Genomic DNA, 17,824 nt, shown 5'->3' on the forward strand with positions numbered 1-17,824 from the left:
ATCAAATGGGGGCCTGTAATATTAATCCTGATTTTCATCCTCACACTTACTCATGTTGGAGTTGTAATATTTCCCACCGCCTGTGAACGCCTCCCTCAGTGTGATGGGAATCTGCAGCTTCACTCAGACTTTATTTCGTCCTGAGGCTCCGAGAAGCTGCAGCTCTGTCAAACACCGGGAGCTTCCGATTCTTTCTCCCCCTGAAGGAAACTGTGGATTATCATCGGGTTGTCGTAGCAGCAGAGAAAACACATGTGTAACTTTATGAAGAAGAAAAATCAAACGTGTTTTCAGCCTGTTTCCATGTTCCTGAGGGAATAAACCCGGAGAGGACGCGTCCAGCTGCGTTTTTACGCACCAGGTTCCAGACGGACTGACTGGAGACTTTTAGTTCGTGGACTTTTATTTACCTCCTTGAAGATTTGAATTGTGACTTTTAGTTTCTCAAACTTTCCTGGACTCATTTTCACTTGTTTTAAGTCTCACGATGCGACTTTTTCTTGCGTGGAGGAGCCGCAGGGGACAAACAGTCCCGGTGAAAAGGTTCCAGGGCTGTTAAAGTGATTGGATCGTGACCAGCGGAGATGAACTTTCTCCACAATGATTGCTGCAGCTCTGGTGAATGACTGACAGCTCGGTGGTGGAGCTGCAGGGACACAGTGGATTGACCCACAGACGCGGAACTTGTTTAAATCATAGAGACGCATGAGGGCGAAGATTTCTTTCAGGCTTCAGAGATGAAATCATGAGTTAAATCCAACTTTTCCTTCACTTTTATTACTTTTATCCTCTCAATTAGTTTAGATTCATAGTTTAATAGAATGTTGTTTTCCCCCATGGCACTCATGGGGAGGTGCGCGCCACGCAGCCCGGTGCTCCCGCGGCCCCTCGTGTTTTCTCTCCTGCTGCTCCTCCGTGGTGCGGGTCTCACCTCCGCAGCCTCCAAGGACCTGGTGTGCGAGCCCATCACGGTGCCCATGTGCAAGGGCATCGTCTACAACCTGACCTACATGCCCAACCAGTTCAACCACGACACCCAGGAGGAGGTGGGCCTGGAGGTGCACCAGTTCTGGCCCCTGGTGCGCATCCACTGCTCCCCGGACCTGCTCTTCTTCCTGTGCAGCATGTACACCCCCATCTGTCTGCCGGACTACCGCAAGCCGCTGCCGCCCTGCCGCTCCGTGTGCGAGCGGGCCAAGCGCGGCTGCTCCCCGCTCATGAGCCAGTACGGCTTCGAGTGGCCCGAGCGGATGAGCTGCGAGCGGCTGCCTCAGCTGGGGGACGAGACCCTGTGCATGGACCAGAACAGCAGCGAGACCACCACACTGGCTCCCCCGTTCCCCAAACCCACCCCTAAAGGCCGGACCAGACCCCCGAGCCCCCCTAAGTGTGACAGGGAGTGCCGCTGCAGAGACCCCCTGGTCCCCATCAAGAGGGAGTCCCACGCCCTGTACGGCCGGGTGCAGACCGGGCCCCTGCCCAACTGTGCCCAGCCCTGCCACCAGCACTACTTCTCAGCTGATGAACGGGCCTTCACCAGCTTCTGGGTGGGCCTCTGGTCGGTGCTGTGCTTCGTCTCCACCTTGACCACTGTGGCCACCTTCCTCATTGACATGGAGCGCTTCAAGTACCCAGAGAGGCCCATCATCTTCCTGGCTGCCTGCTACCTCTTCGTCTCCTTGGGTTATATCATCCGCCTGGTGGCAGGTCATGAGCGGGTGGCCTGTGGTGCCAGCAGTGGTGCTGGTGGTGGAGACCAGCTGCACATCCTCTACGACACCACAGGCCCGGCTCTCTGCACCCTGGTCTTCTTGTTGGTGTACTTCTTCGGCATGGCCAGTTCCATCTGGTGGGTGGTGTTGTCCTTCACCTGGTTCCTGGCTGCAGGGATGAAGTGGGGCAGCGAGGCCATTGCTGGATACTCTCAGTACTTCCACCTCGCCGCTTGGCTCATCCCCAGCGTCAAGACCATCGTGGTCCTGGCCCTCAGCTCTGTGGATGGGGACCCTGTGGCTGGGATCTGCTACGTGGGGAACCAGAGTCTGGAGAACCTCAGGGGATTCGTACTTGCTCCTCTGGTGGTTTACCTCTTCACTGGTTCTCTGTTCTTGCTCGCAGGTTTTGTTTCTCTCTTCCGCATCAGAAGCATCATCAAGCAAGGTGGCACCAAGACGGACAAACTGGAGCGGCTGATGATCCGCATTGGGCTCTTCACGGTGCTCTACACCGTCCCAGCCACCATCGTGGTGGCCTGCCTGGTCTACGAGCAGCACTACAGGCCCGGCTGGGAGCGAGCCTTGGCCTGCTCCTGCCTGACTGAGCGCCAGCGCTCGGGCCTTGGTCCGGACTACGCCGTCTTCATGCTCAAGTACTTCATGTGCTTGGTGGTGGGCATCACCTCAGGAGTGTGGATTTGGTCAGGAAAAACCCTGGAGTCCTGGAGGAGGTTTGTGGCTCGATGCTGCCCCTGCTGGCTGCAGAAGGCCACGGCTCCACCCTCCATGTACAGTGAGGCCAGTACTGCTTTAACTGGACACACTGGAACTGGGCTGACATCAGGGATCTATCACAAAGCTGCTCCCTCTCATATATGAACTGACTGGACTTATTATTATTATTGTTATGTTCATATACACACTGAACAGTTTCCTGTGTGGACACTTAGAAACACACAATCCAAACACTCCAGAACGAGATGTGGACAAACATCTGCAGGACTGTGACTCTGATTATCAGCTCAAATTAAAAAACGGAAAAAATAAACAAATAACCTGAATCATAGAAAATGTAACTTGAAAAAATATAAATGTATTTGAAAAAACTGAATCAAACAATTGAATTGCTTTAAAGAGCTGGAAAACGTCATTTAATTGTTCAGTCAGAGACACAAGGATCCTCGATGGGATCAAACGTTCTTCTTCCTGTTTGTTTATCCTGAGCACTGAGAGAGAAAAACATATTTATTTATGTAAATATTGTATAAATTTGATGTAAAAAAATGAGAAAATTAGTTGTATAGTGTGATGATTAGTTAGTAAACAACCAATGTCACTGCCACAAGTCAAGAGTGAGACACCAGGGAAACGAATCTCATCTGATTTGAAGTGTGTATAAATTTGTACATATCAGTGTTTGAGTTTGACGTCGAGTGTTTTTGTACTATTACAAACTGAAAAGTTTTTTCTCAGATTTTAGAGTCACTTATGGACGACTCCAGTTTCTGAAGAGTGAATTAGTTTAGTCAATGACATGTAAACGAACAGGGTGAAACGGCCCTTGGCCTTTAGCCCCACCTGCTGGTTGACAGAGGAACTGATCACACCAGGGACTCAAACATGGACCTCACTAGAATTACATGAGACCAGAGATCCTCAAGTATGAAATATAAAAATAGTGGAGACAACAAAATCCACAATTGGATTAATTTTCTTAGACATAATCAACATTTTTAAAATAATTTCTGCTGTGGATTCTCTGGTGTCCTCAGCGTCCTCCTCGAGGTCCCTGGACCTCATCTTGAGAACCGTTGCTCTGTTTTTCTAATGATTTCATGTCACAGACTCTGAACAGACGAAAAATTCACACGTTGATCGATTTTTGACACAATAACTCAACTAATAGATAACTTAACCACAGACGGGTTCGATAATCGACCAATTATAAAAGTTATTTCTATATAAGTTTCAGTTAGATTTTGCTTTAGTTTCAAAACATTGTACAATAATTCTTATATTTTTTTGTTCTGAAAAAGCAATTTGGAAACATCAATTTGGGATTTGGAAAAGTGTCATTGTTTTCTAAAATATTATAGACCAAAGAAATTAAGCAAATTAATTAGGTAATAATAAATATTCACATTCTCTCTGTTACATATATGTCATTATATAATACTGATGAGACTTAAACAATATTTCCACCTTATTTCTAATCAGGATAATTTGACTTAAAACCAGTTTAAATGATTCTGTATTTGGTTGGAAACTGTGCTGAAATACGTTGTCTGGTAATTCACAAATCAAAAATGATAATCACTTAGAGTTTATGGAAGAGAAATCTAACTGCAATATCCTAAAATATGAGTTCACACTGAATATGTCCTTATTTTCTTACGAATTAGAGCATAAAGAAGCACTTACGTTGACAAATAATCATCAGTCATCAGAGGACGTTTTAAAGGATGGTTTCTAATATATCTCAACTGACAGTATTACAACATAAATCATGTTCATTTCTGGAGACTTTTACAAGCCAGCAAAGCTCTTATCAGTTTCCAACAAAGCTGTATGCTGTCGTATAATGTGAAGGAGCCTCACGTCTACTCTCAGAGGTCAGAGGTCACGTTTTGTGAGTGTACAAATGAACTGAAACAAATCAACCTGCAACTGGAAGAAACTACAGAAAGTGAAGCTGTCCCACAGAGATCACTGTAAACAGTCACATTACAAAACAGAATTTATTGATAAAATAACTAAAAAATAACTAATTAAACTTAGGTGTTTTTAAAGTTTATTTAATCATCAGTTTGTTTCCTGCCTCCTTCCTCCTGCGGTGATGTGTTGTGACGTCAGTGTTGTTGGCCAGTTGTGTTAACTACTGTGTCCACGTGTTAGAAAATGTCTAATTTATTAGTCTGATTTGAGTGAATGCGATTATGAGTGATGATGTATGATGATAAATGTCGGTAAAAACTGACATTTAGGTTTGTTTGTTGAAGTGTAAATCTGTTTTTCACACCGAGATAAACTCTTTAAAAGATTTTAAAATGTTGTAGATTTTGATTCATATTGTGGAATTAAAAGTGAGTCGATCTCTAGTTTATGTCTCATAAACGTGTGTGTGTCTGTATGTGCCAAATAAAATGAGTTTTGTTTTTACCTAAGGGCAGAGAGCAGTTTTTCCCTCAGGTGTGCAAGAATAAAGATGTGTGCAGCAGTTGGTCAACCTCTATTTTAATTTATGCTTAAAAGCGATTAGAAGAAAACAGTAGAACACATGTATATATATACACTCACTGGCCACTTTATTAGGTACACCTTGCTAGTACCGGGTTGGACCCCCTTTTGCCTTAATTCTTCGTAGCATAGATTCAACAAGGCGTGGCGTTTAAACGATGTTCAATTGGTACTAAGGGGCCCAAAGTGTGCCAAGAAAATATCCCCCACACCATTACACCACCTGAACCGTTGATACAAGACAGGATGGATACAAGGCAGGATGGATCCATGCTTTCATGTTGTTTACGCCAAATTCTGACCCTACCATCTGAATGTCGCAGCTGAAATCGAGACTCATCAGACCAGGCAACGTTTTTCCAATCTTCTATTGTCCAATTTTGGTGAGCCTGTGCAAATTGTAGCCTCAGTTTCCTGTTCTTAGCTGACAGGAGTGGGACCCGGTGAGGTCTTCTGCTGCTGCAGCCCATCTGCTTCAAGGTTCGACGTGTTGTGCGTTCAGAGATGGTTTTCTGCATACCTTGGTTGTAACGAGTGGTTATTTGAGTTACTGTTGCCTTTCTATCATCTCAAACCACTCTGCCCATTCTCCTCTGACATCAACAAGGCATTTTCGTCCACACAACTGCCGCTCACTGGATATTTTCTCTTTTTCAGACCATTCTCTGTAAACCCTAGAGATGGTTGTGCGTGAAAATCACAGTAGATCAGCAGTTTTTTAAATACTCAGACGAGCCAGTCCGGCACCAACAACCATGCCACGTTCAAAGTCACTTAAATCCCCTTTCTTCCCCATTCTGATGCTTGGTTTGAACTTCAGCAAGTCGTCTTCACCACGTCTAGATGCCTAAATGCATTGACTTGCTGCCATCTGATTGGCTGATTAGCTATTTGTGTTAACAAGCAATTGAACAGGTGTGCCTCTTAAAGTGGCTGGTGAGTGTATATATATATTTTTAAAAATTGTATTTGTGAAACGTAACTTGACTCAAGAGTTTAATATCCATGGAAACATTGAATTCACCTTGTATTCTCCACATATTAAAACTGTTAGGTTTGCTTAATGGTTTTAATATGACAACTTATCTGTATTGAAATCATTTAGCCACCTCTGTAAAAAAAAAATAAGATCCTTCTTTAACATTCTCATTTAAAAAATGTAAGCCCATTGAAACATGTCGTCTGACCTGCTTCATGCAGACAAACTGAATGTGATGTCTGTTCTGTCACGAGGTGAGATCACACTAGAAGTCGCCGGCTCGTACCATCGTCCTCCATCTTAAAACCGCTCTGATTGTCGCCTCATAGACCAGAATCCAATGCATTCATTCACAAAGGTATTAATAGTAGTAAGGACTTTCTTTAACATTGGGAAATCGGTCACATTTAGGGGACTGATATCTTTGTGTGATATTTGGTGCAGCTTGATTTAATTTAAGGCGACTGCTGGACTTGGTGAAGGTTTGACTCAGAGTGCCCTTTATTTTCTCACCAACCATCATTTTTGACCTTAGGGTGTCAGCGCTCTTTGTTCCAGGTGAGGCTGCTGCAGCTGGGACGCGTCGTACACTGGTTGTACAAATAAATCAGCTTTGTGCTACGACAGCACGGCAAGTCGAACACTAACACACACACCGATCATACACACAAAACACAACAGTTTGCAATTAACACAACACATCTTTGTTACATGATTAGTGTTTATTTAAAATACTCCATCTGCAAATGTTTTTCTTTTCAATTAAAAACAAGACAAATTTCACAGCTAGTGGCCTACATAGTAAGCAAAAAGGAGGGGGGTGTCCATCAGTCTCTTTTCCCCCTCATCTATGTAGTTCGTTCATAAGCTCTGGTCAGGGTCTGGGACAAGCACGGGGCTTGGTGATCTGTAGAGCGCCTCCCTGAGGGGGAGGCAGGATTTGAGGGGCACAATACTGAGCCTGGACAGTGTGGACCCAACCTACATTATGTTTAAGCTGCTACATGGAGCCAGTCTGTAGTAGAACTGATTCAGAATCTGTAAAATGTGTCCAGTTTGACCACATGTAGAGTTTATCTCCAAAGTGAAGCTGATCCCAGATTGGCACCTGACACACACACACACGACCGTCGACTGAAGTTGTGCTGACTTCAGACAGCTGCTGTAGAATATTTATACTTTAATACTTCTCATTTGAGACATGCTCTATGCTAAATCCAAATAGGTAGATAATTTACTCAGACAGGATGCAACACCACTGGTATCAACAGTAAACACGTTTGATTTACACTCTCAATTTCTTTTGGTTTGATTTCTAATTTACAAGAAGGAACATTTTTAGGGCTGGGCGATATAACTACAATAATCATCATAATACAATTAGTATGAATAGAAATATAACCAAAGTCCAATATATTGCTTATGCAAGGAGGTATACTACTTAATTTTATTTTAATGTTCTACCTCAGATTTATCAAGTGTTTATAATTCTCTGCTCATAAAGAAGAGTTTAAAACCACAACCTCCACTCATGATCAAAAATCTGTCTCACTTTACAGAAAATAATAATGTAATAAATATTGTGATAATTATTTATATCTAAATGTTTTCTAGATAATCTAGATACTATTTTTGCCCGTATCGCCCAGCCCTAGTATTTTGAATTTGTTGTGCCTATTCAAATATTTATTTTGGTGATGTTGTATGGTTTCTTTTCTCGTCCACAAATCCCACAAAAAAAACCAGGAATAAACTGACCTCAAAATAACCGTGTGCTATCTCATGTCTTTGTTGTCCAATAACAGAACAAACCAACTGTCTTAACTGCTACAGATAGTTAAGAGTCAGAACGTTTTTAGACTGACTTGCACAACAGTGGTTTTATTTTAATGGGATTTGGAGAATCATAAAAAATATCGTCTAACACCAATCTAATCTTCAAGGCTATGTTGAAATATTTTTGCAAGAATTAAATCTTAATGACAATTCCCAAGACTACTCCTTAGTGATCGACTGCACCAGAGCCAGTTCTAATACACGTCATCAGGGAATTAAGGGCCAGTTGAGAAATAAATAAAGAAAAAAATTGTAAAAACAATAGTTTTAGGTTTCACAATCATGCAGCTCTACAGCTGTGATGTAAATTTCTGTTGAGTCAGGTCACACTGTAGCATGGTAAGCCTGAATACTGCCTGGTGTGGCTGCGTCAACCCCGTGAGGCAGCCATGTTTGGGGGGGGTACTGTGGGTTAGCTAGGCTTTGGGAGAGGGCAGATGGCAGCAGTGTGGCCTATGACAGCACAGCGTTGGAGCGTTGTATACCTATCAGGTTGTCAGCGCTGAAGGATCGTCTTATCACTGCTCGGCTCAGGTCTTTGTACTTGTCCTCACATAGTCTTGAAATGGCCTGGGCAGAAAAACACACAAAACAAGGTAATCGGTAAGTTCTCCTTGAATATGTAAGAACATTTTTTAACTTTGCATTCACTGCTGGTAATCAAGTTCTCCCTTTTAGGCACTCAAAGACTCGTGTGTCAAGCCTCAAGGGCAGACATAAATGCAACAACAGTGACGGATTTCAAAAATAAAACATAGTAGTGTGGATGTAGCCTGAGGTCAGAGGCAGAACACAATAAAAGTGCAGAAAGTTAAATATTACAAATAAATCATAGTTAGACAACCTCAAAGACCAGAAGTTACTGGTCGAGGTCTGAGGAGAGCAGCTCACCTCTAGTTTCTGGGCACGCTGGTTGTTGAGAGGCTCCAGAGGGAAGTTGAGGTTGTTGTCATCAGCCAGCTGCCGCAGATCAAAGTAGTACTTGGCATAGACACTGGCTGGCACATTGATATTGAACTGGAGAAGCTCCAGGAAGTGACGCTCCATCTCATTCCTGGGAAAAGACAACGGAGGGTTAATACAGACAAAGACAAAGAGCAAAGAGGTTCTGATCACTCTTAACTCTGAAGCTGAAAGTACAACAGAGGACAGAAGACGCCAAATATAAATATGTAAGAGACCTGAGGACAGTGTGAACAGATACATGATGGATTAGGTAAACATTCAACAAAAATATACACAATAACTACAGTAATACATACGTTCAAATTTTACAAATTTGGGAATGAATAATCTTGTGATGATGAGAATGAACACAATTGCAACTAGAGTGGCACTACGAGCGCATATCTCCAACAAGGCAGTGAAAATGAAAATTAGAAACCTAGAAATGTATTAATGCATGAATGGATGTGAAAGTCCTGATCTCAGAGACAGTGTATTGATCAAGCAAGATCCAAAAGCATGCAAACCACTTCTAACTGAAACACGGATGCCTAATATATTGTAAAATTACTTTTTAGTTGAAGTTTAAATCATGAGTTATGATGACTCTATTAACAAATCATAGAAATGTTCTGCAGCCATTCTTTTGAAGAAAAGCCACTGTTAATAAGATCAATACTCAAAACTACGATCACAAGTGATGATCACAAAATAAATTACATTTAAAATCTCATGAGATCCTGTTGAATCTTAATAGATCAAAACGGCATCATGTCAGAGGAGGTGGAAAAAAGGGGGACGTGGATTTGTGTTTGGATTTTGATCAGCCAGAATACAGATGGGAACTGAGGACAGCTTTTGAATAGAAGACAACTATTTGTATATTTTTTTTTCATTATATTTTTCTTTAGTGGTTTGGTCCTTGTTGATCTGAGCAGCAGAAAAGATACGATTTTAGTGAAGAAATGGTCGTACTCTAAAACTGGAACACAAAACGTATCTCCTTACAAACTTCTATGTCATTTATTTGACTAAGTTCTCGCACACACATTGAAACTCGCAGGTAATCAGACATGTCTCTGCAAACATCCTGCTGGAGTATCACAGCTCGTCTTTTCCTGACTACAAGCTCCGACATTCTCCTCCTCATCATCATCACAGCAATGAGAAGAGCTGAGGGAGGTGGTCGCCAAGGAGACAGCATCCGGGATGCTTTGTTGGTCAGCAAAGGTGGTGTGTGTGTGAGCGAGCGTGAGTGTGTGTGTGATGTCTGGTCTCCCAGGGCAACTAATGGAGTGGGCGAGAGCCTGGGCCATTATGTACAAGGAGTGAGAGCACTTGAGACCCTCCCCTCCATTTCTCTCTCTGTCTCTCTCTCTACTCTTCCTCCCATCCCTCCCTTCATCCAGACCCGAGCACGCCTCACAAAGACACTTCAATGGCAGCGATGCAAACAGAGCGGAGAGAGAGAGAGTGTAGGTCAGACATGATGCGGTATGAGAGGAAAGAGAGAGTCAGAGAGAGAGAGAGAGAGAGAGAGAGAGAGAGAGAGAGATGGGGGCTCTCGGACAGAGAACACACACATGCAGGCAGTGCACGCACCTTTCCAAATCACAAAACAACAAGGAGGCACTTCCAACCTCTTTTACACACACACACACACACACACACACACACACACACACACACACACACACACACACACACACACACACACACACACACACACACACACACACACACACACGAAGAGCAATTGTAGGAAATAAAGCCTGGCTGCTCCAAGTGCAGCCCCTGGCCTCTTCACAGGATTATATACCAAGTGACAGAAAAGATGCTGCAGCTTCCATCTGTTCCAGCACTTCTCTTTCTCTGTCTGCTTCAAGTGCATCTTTGTTGTTATGTTTCTTCTATTTGGGACGAATATGCCGTCTCAGAGCTCTGTTTTATTTGTTAGGAATCCATTTATTTATATACACCTAAAATAACTGGAGATCTGAAAACCAAAAAGTCACAGCGGCCAACAAGCCCAACAAAATACAAAGCTTAGCCATGTCTATCCAATCACTACAAAAGGGATCTGGGTTGTGGTGTCAGTGAAGGAGTCTCAATGATGTTCCTAACCACATCCTCTCACTGGTGGATCCCAACATGTTCCCAGTAAAGGTGGAACATGTGAAGGTTTCTGTATGTTCCGAGTTTTGATACAAGTCGCTGCGGGAGATGTTTCTTCCATACATCTTTTTGATTCTTTACCATGTGGTGTGTCCAAAGCAAAAGTTTTTATTTTTTTTGAGCACTCGACTGGCTCTCATTCGTAGACGCCATACTGTTTGACATGATTCTAACCAAAACAGCGTCCATGCCACAGAACCAGCACATCTTTTAGGTTGAGTTGTGCATCTTCACTTGCCTCACGATTCAAATGATGCATTTCAATGTATCACATCCTCAGTTTTCTATATCACTGCACATGGCTGCTTTTTCATCAAATAATCAGTCACACAAATATGAACTCTCTTTATTTAGAAAGTGCTTCAAAAGTATTATAGACTGTTACTGTTATGACAAGTGTGCTGTAATTTACAAAATAATGTTTTCAATAAAAAAATCTGACTACAGCAGTAAGTCTATGATAGTGGTCAGTTCTCTCCACACTGATTTGACATTGATTCAGTTTACAAACTTTGATTACAGCCTTTACTGCATCAAGGTGCTCCCGTCTGGCCCCCCTTAGCAGCACCTCTGCACTGAGGTGCATTAATCCGCGCAGATCAACAGGAAATTCTGCTCCTCTGATGTTTTCTAATCACTCACACATAAAACTGATCTTTATAAAAACCTGCTGAATTTATATTTATGTTCCTGGAAAAAAAGGGGGATCTCTTCTTCTGGAACAATGAAGTCAGAACCCTGCGTTGTGTGACAATCTGCGGGAAGAAATTCTCTCCTGCTCACTGATGCTAGTTTAAAACTAATCTTGTAACAACCAGCTACAACCCAAACTCAAAACAACAACTCACATGTCCTCCACAGTGATGTCTTTAAGGATCTGGCAGTAGTCGACATTCCACACAGCCTGGTCATCCCAGACTTTGGAGGCCAACAAGATGGCTCCCAGGATGATTCGCTTCCAGTTGGCGGGGCAGATATCCAGCTCAGCGTAGGTCAGCAGCCGCTCCAAGTACACCTTGTGGAAGAGGAACATTGAAAAAATGCCAAACACACAACACGTCTTTATTAGAAACACATAAATTTAACAGTATTGCAGCCTCACCTTTTAACAGTATTTAGCGATTGAACTTTACATGGTGTTGTATCCTTGCGGTATAACAAACACACTGAATGTGATACCTTCCACATTAAATATATATACAGATAATTATCAATATTAAGCAGTATCCAAAAACAGATAATATTTTGGCCATGTCACTCTGAAATAGACAATGATATCTAATCATCAAACAGACACTCATCTGTCATGTATCCGTTTTTTGGGACTTTACTGCCCTCTGCTGACCGGTAAATCCAACATCACATGCATACATGTGTTCGAACCATTGCTGTGCACTTTAATAAATTCCCATAATATCTTACTAAATTTCAGGGTTGCATTAATATCCAATACATTTCAGACAAGAACATTGTTAAAAGGTGCCTCTCCTTTGTACCAATAAACTGCTTTTAAGCTCATTTACGACCACTTACCAGAGTGACGATGGCACATTCTGCTGTGAGCTGTGCAGCACTGAAGAGCGTTCGGACAAAGCGGTAGATCAGTTTGTGTTCGGGGTCTACATGGGCGTAGTCGTCTGGCACTGGTTCTCTCTGTAAAGAATGGTAAAACACAGACACGTCTGAGGGAAGAAAGTAGGATCGAAGGAGTCTAAAAGCCTCATGGTTGTTATGGAGATTCATCCAGTCGTCATGCCATCATATCTCTGATTGTGGCGTCAGATGGTTTACTAGGTGTGAAGGTTAAAAGTCAACAAGGAAGTAAACTGCAACAGCATCTTGAGTTTTTCTTAGACTTACTGATTCTGGTTGGAAGGATCAGCAAAGTAACAGACAAATGACTTGGTGAATCAAGACGACTGGAGGGAATGACTTTCTGCTCTAATGATGAGCAGCAAACGTGTGTGTGTTTGTGGTAACTTCTTCAACATACTCACTGATAAGGGGTGCAACTTCTCATCAAAGATGTCCAGTGACCTGTGTGAGTCCCTGAACGACAAACAATGCATCTGTTAACACAATTGTAACGCATAACAGTTTTAGCAACATAAATTGACACATATTATGTAACAAAAATGATATTAAAGATGTGAAATCACCTGTTTTTGACGTGGTAGTATATTGCTAATGTGACACTGGAGACAGGGAGTAAAAAGAGGAAAATGTTTTATAGCTTCAATAAAAACCAGCTCAGAGGGACTATATCGTACTTGTGTGTGTACAAGCTTATGGTGTAACACAACTTGCACACATTCAGCAAGGAAACCACTCCGAGATAATCCTGATGAAATGTGATTATCCAGATTCTCTATAATAATTTCCTAAATTAGGCATAAGAACATCTGTTTTAGTCACGCATCCACTAAGTAATACTTTAGGATTACCACACTGTGATGCAACAGGATTTTCTCATGTGAACTTAGTGACTTTTGGACAACAGCGTTATGCGTATGTGTGTGTGTGTATGAAATTCTCTCACCATTTGATTGTGCTTTTAAGGTTTGGCTGGCTGACGGTGCTGTCGTCAATGAAGATTGTGGAGCAGGAGCTGTATTTCTTTGACAATAGACCAGGAGATACCTGGAGACATTGATATTGCACAATCAACAACTTGGGACAGGAATTATTTCAATGGGTGCATTTCTTAGGACTGGTTTCAGGTGTCTGAATAGCTGCATGCATATCTGAAGATATGCCTGCAAAAAGCAATACAATTTTAAACAGAAGAGATATTTGAGAATTAAATATAGCAGATGTGGCATGTGTGAGTATACACAGATAAACCCATAAAAAGAAACCAAGAACATTGAATGCAATAACCATCTTTGCGCAGCAACTATGCTTCCACTTGTCATGTATGATACTAAGTTTTTGTTATTCCTTTGGTAAAAAGACAGAAAAAAACCCATTTAGTTTTCAGTTTTGATGTTGATAAGATTATTGCTGAGTTTTACAATTGTTTAATCAATTTGAACCATATGAACGACGTTAATATGATCTATGGAAGTTTATTCTGAAACTTGAAACACAGGCAAAAAATATCCAATATGTATCGATTCATTCATAAAACTTACTGCTGTCATGAACCTGAATTGGCTAATCTACAGCGTAAACTCACTTTCTGGTCATTTGAGATAATATAGATATAATCATCAACAATCTGATTTATGATCAACATTAAGATTTTGACACTTACATGACTGATATGATTTATGTGGTTGCTTTTCCTCTTGTCTCGTACTGTAAAGGAAGAGAAATGTTCAGTGAGATTCGTTTTTATACAACTGGTTACTTATAAAGAAGTCCGGATGAAGCACGTTATTACAGTTGATTTGTTTTGGTGATTGCTTGCAGTTAAATAAAGACTTTTATAACAGTCTGAGGAAAAAGGACCTGTTCAATTATTGACTTGACTGTTAGAGATGCTTGTGGCTTCAATGGGTGTGTGATACACTCCCAACTTCATCAAGCTCCACAGTGAAGCAAGTCATGACCATTATAACACTACAGCCTGCATTAGTAACAACAACAAAACAGAGCCACGGATTAAAAATAATAGAATTGCACAAATATCAAAACACGCAGTACTATAATATTATACATCATGTGTTGTAGATGTGTGCATTTGCTCTTCTTGCCAACACACTTATTCTTAAGGAAGACAGTTCATGTGAATCACTGCTGAGACAGTGTCATGTTCAGATTGCTCACCGTCTGTCTGAGACTTGCTAAGGAAGATGGTGCTCGCTCTGGCGTGGTCTGAAGGGTTCGACTCCAATGCCAACTCTATAAAACAAAGTTTATTTCAGTGCGTTATACTGACAATATGTCAACAAAGGTACCTCATGTGGGACTTGGAGTGAGCAGCTTCCCTCTCAGTTCTGTGACCTGATACGGCCCATGGAAAGATGAGGAAGTTATAGGCAGACACAGATCAGACATGCCACTAAGAGGACAGACCATATCGCTGTAAAAGTCAGAAGTAGGAGTAAACAATGCAGTTTTCCCTGTGTCAAATGTGTTTAAAAAACTGGCTGGTAAAACTACTCAACAAACAGCAATTGAAAAGGTTTTACTTGCAGAGGGCACAATAGAATGGTATCTATAAGACAACTACTTGGGGATATCAAGTCAATTTACTGATTGCATTGCTTGACCCTGCAGTTCTATCTGTAACACAAACAGAACACTGGATTATCCACCAGCCTTGACTTAGAGAATTGTTTCTCATCCAAATCCGTGCAGACGGCACATTACATAAAAGACAGGGGATTAGGTGATGGCAGCATTTGTGACATGAGGACAGCAAGAGGAGACATGAGGAATGAAGAAAGGACTGCTGGACTTATTTTGACCATCGCCCCACCGACAGCTGGTCTCATACACTGTAGAGTCCACAACAACATGAATGGAATGAGCACAGCATGCTTGGGGGTCAATGAGGAGTGGCACCATGGGGGCTGAGAGGACATTGGGGCCCTGGATCACAGCATGAAATGTAAACTTGTAGTCTAATAGTGGGCACGGTGGTATCAAGTTGAAGTTGAAGCGAAAAATGCTATTTTTGATTAGGTACATAAGTTCGTAAGAAGAAACTGTCTGATCTGGTTAAAAATCTCTTTCCTATTGTACTTGATGTCTCCTCCATCTGAAAATAAACGTGAGGTTGGAAAAAGAACAGACATGAATGGTCCTTATGTTTGCACTCTTTAATAGTAGGCATGGTGAAATTTAGATATCATGTCAACAAGTAGCACTTTTCAAATGCAGTTTGTTTGTTTTGGTTAAGGAAGTTTCTCTTTCCCTCTCTACTTCTCCACGATTTCACTCCCTGATGAGCAATGATAATACAAACTGAGGTTGGTTAGAAAGAACCGGCAAGAATTGTTTTTATTGCTAATGGCTGAATGGTTAATGTGGCGCCAAGACGATGAGTGGTGTGTTGCCATTGTTAATGTCTGACTGGGTAATATGAAGCCAGTGTGATCAATATGATAGTGCTCAGCTACAGAATGCCAAGAATGTCCTCACCATCCTCAGTGCTCTGCTGACAGTGGGATGAAAGTGAACAAGCCTCGCAACTTGGCAAAAGCTGGAGAGAGTTTTCTACGAGTGTGTGTGTGCATTGTCCGTTCAGCTGTGAAAGACTGAATATGAAAATAGTTGTGTGTTGTTAAAGGGCTGGGCAGTAAGACAATGTCAACCATCAATGTATTGCTCATGCATTGTGGGACACAGTGAGGAGGTAAAAACACAACTGATCTGCCTCATGCACTTACTTTGTAAAATGTATTGCAGTTTATCAAGTATTTGTCATTCTCTGCTCATGAAGAAGAGTTTAAGACCACATACTTCACTCAGGAGCAAAAATCAGTCTTCAAGCTTATTAGATAATGTGACATGCATCCTGATGATTATGGATACAGACTGATTATTATCGTGATATAATCTTTGGCCACTATAATGAAGTTTTGTGTGACAGTAGTATGAGGGTGTGTGTTTGCACATGTGGTGTGGATTCCTCTTATTAGTGATGTGCGTGTTTGGGAGTCCCATGAAGATCCTTGTTCATATCGTGGTCCCTCTTCTCCCAGTGACTGGATGAAGGATCACCACCGTCCCACAGACAAACAGAACAAACACAAATGAAGCGGTGCACTCGTCACCTACCATCGGGGACCTCTCGGTCGCTTATGTGCTGCAGGTAGGGCACCGTGTTGTCATCGCTCGCCTCGGTGCTGGACTGCAGCTCCTCCAGACGCTCCGCCGGTTGTCTCGACGGGAGCTTGGGGCTCGACTCGGGAGAGACGCAGCATGACACCGTGTTCCCCATTCCAAACCGGGCGTGGGCTTCTCTGTGCTGCGGCCAAGTCCAAGTAGTGCAAATCTGTGTAGCTAGCTAAAGCGAGCTTGCCCCAGCCTCAGAGGCATTACCAGGCTCCGGTCAGTATTAGCGCTGCGCTATCTCTGGGAGCTAAATCGCCGCTGTCCAACTCCAGGGAATCGCATTCCTGTCCATTTGAGGGTGTGAGGGCTGTAGCTCTCCCTGTTTGTGTCGTCTTTTCCGTCGATATACAAGATAAGTTCGTGTAAGAACAAGAAGCAGAGGCTAGTTTAATGCAGGCGGTCGCCAATTCGTTCATTCATTCATTCGACATGCAAGAGTTTCGCTGCTAGGGAGCTAACTAGCATTGAAGCTAGCTAACTAGTTAACTTTCTTCTACTCCACATTAAGTCCACTTCTGCCGTCCTCGTAAACACAATCGACTGTCAAGAATAAACACGTCGCTACTTCAAAACCAGAAAAATCCAAAATAATTCATTTTATGACACTTTCCAAACAAATCCACAGCCGCCGTCTCGCACACGGCCCCGGTGTGTCGCTAAATCTATCCCGAGGCTTCTGCGGCCTCCACTGGGGAACCGGGGTGAAAAAGCAAAGAGGCAGATCCAGGAATGTGGGTCCGAAATCCTCAAAGAGTTCCGGATGAGTGAAGCTTCTTCTGGTTCTTCATCAGGCCGCCGGCTCTGTTCGCTGCTCCGGGCTCCTCCTGGATGTCCTCCGCGCCGCCGCCGCCATCTGTTGCCCGGAGCTGACCACTGGATACCGCTAAGTCCCGCCCACGCAGGGATGCAAATTCAACCCCATTGGCTGGAGAAATGAAACTGGGGTATTTCAAAGCCGGTCATTGGCTGAAGGAGCCGTCTGTCAGAGACGATTTAAACCAGCGGAATATATTTACAACGCTGCTATTTTTATATCGTCACTCATCCACACCCTTTTTTCACAATGAAAATTGAAACCGGCTTCCTATTGCCCCCTCTACCTGTCAATCAAAGCACCCCCCCTTCATTCATGAGATTAGGGATAAACTGA

At 42.7% G+C, this 17,824-nt stretch overlaps 2 protein-coding genes across 2 annotated transcripts; one reads left to right on the forward strand and one right to left on the reverse strand.

The window, feature by feature from the left end:
- Positions 1-120: 120 nt before the first annotated feature.
- On the forward strand, positions 121-4,874 carry fzd5 (frizzled class receptor 5). The gene has a single exon (XM_035175666.2). The coding sequence runs from the start codon at positions 822-824 to the stop codon at positions 2,592-2,594; it is 1,773 nt and encodes a 590-aa protein (XP_035031557.1). The 5' UTR covers positions 121-821; the 3' UTR covers positions 2,595-4,874.
- A 1,764-nt stretch (positions 4,875-6,638) lies between these two features.
- ccnyl1 (cyclin Y-like 1) lies at positions 6,639-17,565 on the reverse strand. The gene is made up of 10 exons (XM_035174533.2): positions 16,618-17,565; positions 14,659-14,733; positions 14,144-14,187; positions 13,427-13,527; positions 13,047-13,082; positions 12,885-12,936; positions 12,421-12,540; positions 11,736-11,902; positions 8,659-8,821; positions 6,639-8,337 (listed from the first exon to the last, which is right to left on the reverse strand). The coding sequence occupies exons 1-10, from the start codon at positions 16,778-16,780 to the stop codon at positions 8,221-8,223; spliced, it is 1,038 nt and encodes a 345-aa protein (XP_035030424.1). The 5' UTR covers positions 16,781-17,565; the 3' UTR covers positions 6,639-8,220.
- Between the last annotated feature and the right edge of the window lie 259 nt (positions 17,566-17,824).

The sequence above is a fragment of the Hippoglossus stenolepis genome, chromosome 13, assembly GCF_022539355.2.
Source record: "Hippoglossus stenolepis isolate QCI-W04-F060 chromosome 13, HSTE1.2, whole genome shotgun sequence".
Lineage (NCBI taxonomy): Eukaryota > Metazoa > Chordata > Actinopteri > Pleuronectiformes > Pleuronectidae > Hippoglossus > Hippoglossus stenolepis.

Bases quoted from the DNA above. Each gene is read 5' to 3' on its own strand.
- fzd5 (XM_035175666.2), top strand. From the start codon at position 822: ATGTTGTTTTCCCCCATGGCACTCATGGGGAGGTGCGCGCCACGCAGC.
- ccnyl1 (XM_035174533.2), bottom strand. From the start codon at position 16,780: ATGGGGAACACGGTGTCATGCTGCGTCTCTCCCGAGTCGAGCCCCAAG. The intron at 11,903-12,420 runs GTAAGTGGTCGT...CTCTTCCACAAG, and splicing joins AATGTGCCATCGTCACTCTG to GTGTACTTGGAGCGGCTGCT. The intron at 8,822-11,735 runs GTGAGTTGTTGT...GTCTTTTCCCAG, and splicing joins GACATCACTGTGGAGGACAT to GAATGAGATGGAGCGTCACT.